This window comes from Aspergillus undulatus (assembly GCF_047715775.1).
Source record: "Aspergillus undulatus strain CBS 261.88 unplaced genomic scaffold BDV17scaffold_12, whole genome shotgun sequence".
Classification (NCBI taxonomy): Eukaryota; Fungi; Ascomycota; class Eurotiomycetes; order Eurotiales; family Aspergillaceae; genus Aspergillus; species Aspergillus undulatus.
This window is the reverse complement of record NW_027396616.1, coordinates 574,190-578,901: the sequence shown is the minus strand read 5'-3', so window position 1 is coordinate 578,901 and position 4,712 is coordinate 574,190. Positions and strand designations below refer to the sequence as shown.

Here is a 4,712-nt window from a genome sequence, read left to right as displayed (position 1 = left end):
CTGATTATTATCTGTGTATTTAAACCACCGTTTGCAGCTAGATTGAGAAATCAGACCTTCATTCTTTTATATGATTAGTGGTTGATGTCGAGTAACTTACACCTAGGCTGACGCTCATAATTATCTTCTGCATCAGCGTCAAACTTCCTCTGTCGGTCACGCTGTAGCGCCTGGCAGAGTTTGAATAACTGGTAAGGCTGAATTTTTTTTGACTTTAAAAGCTGGCGCAGCAGGCGATCACATGATGCATGGATAAGAAAGGCATCGATAGGGGTAAAAGAGGAAGAGGGTATAAGCCTGATTGCTGTTTCTTGACCGTTACTTCTTGATTGCTGAAGCAATAACTCCTTATCATAGTCAAGAAGACCAACTTCAATATGCTTGTCCCTTACTAGGACTGAATCAATTAGTTCTCTTACTCGACACAGACTGGGATAGAGATACCTGTAATAAATCTCTTTGTCCATTCTGGTTGGTATATCCCACCAGAGCACAGCATACATTCACGTGAAGATTGGTATGGCTCCATTATCTTTCATGGGCAGAGACCATGAATTGATATGAAGGGGAAAGTCGAGCTTTATCCTCTCTGACGTGACACAGAATACTGCGCCAAGAAAAAGCCAACGGAACAAGATACCTATCACGACCGGTCATGATCCCGAGCGCGGCGAGCTGCGGAGGCAGCGGAGGCAGCGGAGTCGACAGGCGCGAGCCGATTAGTCAGCGAGACCGACGGAGTCGAGAGTATTCTGCCGGCGCGCGCCGACCGCTTGTCCATCCGGGTTAGCCTTGCTTCGCGAAGGGCCTTCCACATTGTTCGACTCCGAACCTCTTCACGCTTCGAATTCCGTCCATAGAGCACCAGATAGATGAATATGAGGCTTCTGGTTAATACCTAGCTAGTTAACACTAAAGCATGCAAGGGTAACTCAGTATTCGAACGACGGCAATGCAGAAAATTTTCTGCAGTCAATAATATATCGCGGACGCCTACAGCAGGACGAGGATCCTCTTCCTAGAGCAGTTACGGAACTGAGTTCTGGCCCAATGTCCTTATGGTGACATTGGAATTTTTTTTTTTTTTTTTTTTTTTCATAGAAAGAAGCGAAGAGAAATAAGAAACAAAATCAGAGAGAAAAGAGAAAGATAATAATGATTAGCTTCAGGCAAACATTGCATGCAGTCATGGTTTTCGCAGATAGCCTCGCAGCTTCAGTCCGTCGTACTCTCCACTGTAGAAAAGATAACCTCCTTCTGCCACCCATTGGTTTTGATATTTCATCTTGAGTTCCCCATTGAATTTGAAAGAGTAAAATTCCCCGTAAATTGACAGTTCACCCACGTCCTGGTATTCGGTAGGGGTAGGTCTTGAAGCTGCTGTCGACTGTTGCTCTCGCTTTTCCGCTTGCAAATGGCCTCGCAGTTTCAGTCCGTCGTACTCTCCCTCGTAATAAAGAGAATCCCCTTCCACCACCCATTTGTCTCGAGGTTTCATCGTGACAATCCCATTCAATCTGAACCTGTAGAACCTTTCGTAAATTGACAGTTCACCCACGTCCTCGTATCCAGCACTCCTCTTGCCCTTGGGGCCTTCAGAAACAATTCTGGTTTCGCTGGTGTTTGTTACTAACATGCTTCCTGGCCCTTGGGTGGTTGAACGTGTTAGAAGTGAATCCGAGCGCAGGCCAGTTTCTTGTCGAAAGTCCCAGATCTGTTTCATCGCATCATGTATTTCTCTGCCATCTGTTTTCAGATCCCAGTAGAAACTTTCGCTGGGGTTATGAAGAATCCCAGAAAAGGCTATCCCTCTAAGTTTTGGTCCTTCCTTGAAGAACTGGAAGAATCGAATCTTGGTACCGTAGGCTGTAGCACCATACACCGTTTTGTGTATTGCGAGCGCCCCCCAGCATCAGTTCCGAGGTATCTGTCAGCGTATTCTTCCAGCTGTGACTCCAGTTCCCCTATAGACGGGACTTTATGCCGCTTAAACTCTGCCAATAGCACGAAAACCAGATTTGGCAAAGGTGCTTTGTCGTAGTAACCAACACCTATATCAACAGATTGGCGGCTGCCATCCACTTGCTGCTCACCATAAACTGATAGATATCGACATCTCAAGAATTCGTTCAGAAGCTCTTCAAAGAGAGGTCTGCTTGCTATCTCACGGAGATGCGGTTGACTGGCTCTCTCGTATGCACCTGCTAACTGTTCTGTAATGATAAGACTGGCAGTAGCAGGAGTTGTTGCAATTCTAGGTAATAAGACATATCTGGCGCATTCCAGGCGCTGTCACGAGATAGTGGATAGAAAGATATTCGCAAAATATGGACGATTGAAGTGCTCTGATGCTCCCGAAAAAACCAAAGTGGTAGTGAAGTGCTCTGGGGGTTTGAAGGTAAGAAAGAGCATGATTCTGAGGAGGTCTATAACGCTCTTATATTAACCAGAAAATTCTGCTGCTTGGAGGTCTGCACAAGATTGTCTTCTGTCTCATTGGAAGAGTGTCTGCGGAAAATGGGCAATTGTAAATCATTAGATAGACTGCCATAGGTGATTGAGAATTAGCGGCGCACGGCCAGTGCTCTTAGCGCCTAGCCCACTAATCTCCCGCTCTTTTCTACTCCTCCCGCAAGCTAAATTCATTGCCTATAGTACTCGACATAATGCCCAGATCTACGATAAAAGTGCGATGATGAAGTTCCCACGGAGGTAACCCGAGCAACACGCGAGCGATATCCGAATACAAGGTACAGACCTGATGGCATTTGCTCTTCTTACACGCATACGCGCCTTGAGCCAGACCAAGAACACACCTACGCGGGATACGCAACGATAGCTTGGCTGTGATGCAAGGGTCTGTGCGCCACGACAGGAGGAGCGGTCTTACTCCACTTGGGGCGATATAACTGGCTTTCTCTTAAAGTTCGACGCTAATGCATTGCAAAGGCATCAACACTGTTGATTCCTTTGCACAATCTTAGGTTCTCCCTAGAAGGGCGTATCCCTGCCGCGGTGCGATCTCCATCTGGAGCGCGTGTGGGGTATCGGGCGAGAAACTAGCTTGCTTAAAGTTTATACTGGATCCCACCACCTCAGAACAATAGAGGAGCTGCGGAGAGCCAGATTAGTCCCATCAAAATACAGATCCTTTCTGACCGGGTTTTTGTCACCTATGGCGGTCACTGGATAGAACAAGGCAGAGTCTGCAGATGGAATACTTGCTCAAGCTATGCGGAATATTGCCCGATTGATAGACTTCTTTGCTTTGAGGAGCTGCACCCAAGGTTTACAACAGACCAGACCTGTCAGAGGTGGTTCAGCCAATCCAAGAGCGTCTGGACCCTGTCAGGAACCACTCCGCGCAACGCTGCGACTTCTTGAAACTAAGGACATACGGCTAGCCCTACAAAATGAGACCGGCTCACATTATCTTACTTCTTGTTGAACTTCATAAAGACCTCCAGACATATTGTAATTAGTGGGTGCATAGCTGCACTATCTTCCTCCAACCATGGATTTGAAAAGCCTACAGGTTGATTTTACTCAATTTGTCGAACGCGTGAAGGGGAAAGCCGCAGTCTTGCAGAGGAAAGCTGCAGTCCTGCTTTGTTGGGAGGATGTTCATCTAAGGTACGTTCTTGAAACCCCCCCCCAAGATCATCTTTCAAGCTCCCATTATGTTTCGGTTGAGCGCCAACTATTTTGTCGAGCGCGAACGGACTTCTACTTCCTTTGCTCAGTGCGGCTAGGATTCCAGCATCTCTAAATCCTCACACGCAAGTATCCTAAGATACGTCTTCGAACTTCTCGTCTTGTTGCAAGTCAGGGCATCATGATGCAGGTTCAAAAAGAGTGTTGAGAAGATGATTGGGAAATGAAGTGGGAAAATGGAGGGTATAGATAGAGCGGGGCCGGGATTGAAAGAAAGGTTAGGTGGAAAGAAAGTGAGAAGAGAGTGGAAAGAGAGGTGGGAAGAGAGGTGGAAAGTGAAGTGGAAAAAGTGGTGGGAAGAGTGGTGGAAACCGGGGATTTATACGTCTTTGGGCATAAGGTACACGTAGAAATAAATCTTATATAAGCAAAGCGAACCAATCACGATGCTGATCGCTCCGAGATAGGAAGTATGGTGACGGTGGCTGCATTGGTAAGGGATCGTGCTCCATACACTCAACCGAGATAGTGCAAGTACACAAGAATAAAATGATACTCTCGCATACAAGCGAGGGGTGCGCAGGATCGGGCCTATCCTCTGTTGAACTACTGTATCTCTTTGACGGTTATAAAGGAAGCGTTATTCCCTTGAGGAATCATTCTCATTGATATACCCTCGATGTTTGCAGAGAACGCCTACAGTATTTTCATCAATTTTTGCTATCAACCACAATGAACCCCAACGGAGGAAGCCCCTTGCCGCCTCAATACATGCATCCCCAGATGTCCCTTGTTGATATCTTCTTTCCGGGCTTCAGTTTCATTTTTAGCTCCGCACAGCAGCTCCTAGCTGGCAATCTGAATGGCTTCACTCGATTTCTCTGTGCATGTGGAATCTTCGTGCTTTGTGCTCGGTATGCTTCTGGTTACATCAGTAGCGTTGTCAGAAATTACTTTAGTTTATACTTCTCCCCTTGCAACGGCACGTGTCTGATAGACAACAGCTTCGACGATCAATATATCTTATTATAACGAAGTATATGACATGTTGGTTGATT

The 4,712-nt window shown here is 46.4% G+C and overlaps 1 protein-coding gene across 1 annotated transcript; it reads right to left on the bottom strand.

Moving 5' to 3' along the window:
* Positions 1 to 102: 102 nt before the first annotated feature.
* Positions 103 to 566, bottom strand: BDV17DRAFT_257990 (uncharacterized protein). The gene is made up of 3 exons (XM_073757260.1): positions 445 to 566; positions 372 to 397; positions 103 to 304 (listed from the first exon to the last, which is right to left on the bottom strand). The coding sequence occupies exons 1-3, from the start codon at positions 527 to 529 to the stop codon at positions 215 to 217; spliced, it is 201 nt and encodes a 66-aa protein (XP_073617857.1). The 5' UTR covers positions 530 to 566; the 3' UTR covers positions 103 to 214.
* Between the last annotated feature and the right edge of the window lie 4,146 nt (positions 567 to 4,712).

What these genes read in the sequence shown, in the direction of transcription:
- BDV17DRAFT_257990 (XM_073757260.1), bottom strand. Translation starts at nt 529, where the DNA reads ATGGAGCCATACCAATCTTCACGTGAATGTATGCTGTGCTCTGGTGGG. An exon ending in GACAAAGAGATTTATTACAG is followed by an intron (nt 398 to 444) that starts GTATCTCTATCC and finishes TAATTGATTCAG; the next exon opens with TCCTAGTAAGGGACAAGCAT. An exon ending in TAAGGGACAAGCATATTGAA is followed by an intron (nt 305 to 371) that starts GTTGGTCTTCTT and finishes GTCAAGAAACAG; the next exon opens with CAATCAGGCTTATACCCTCT.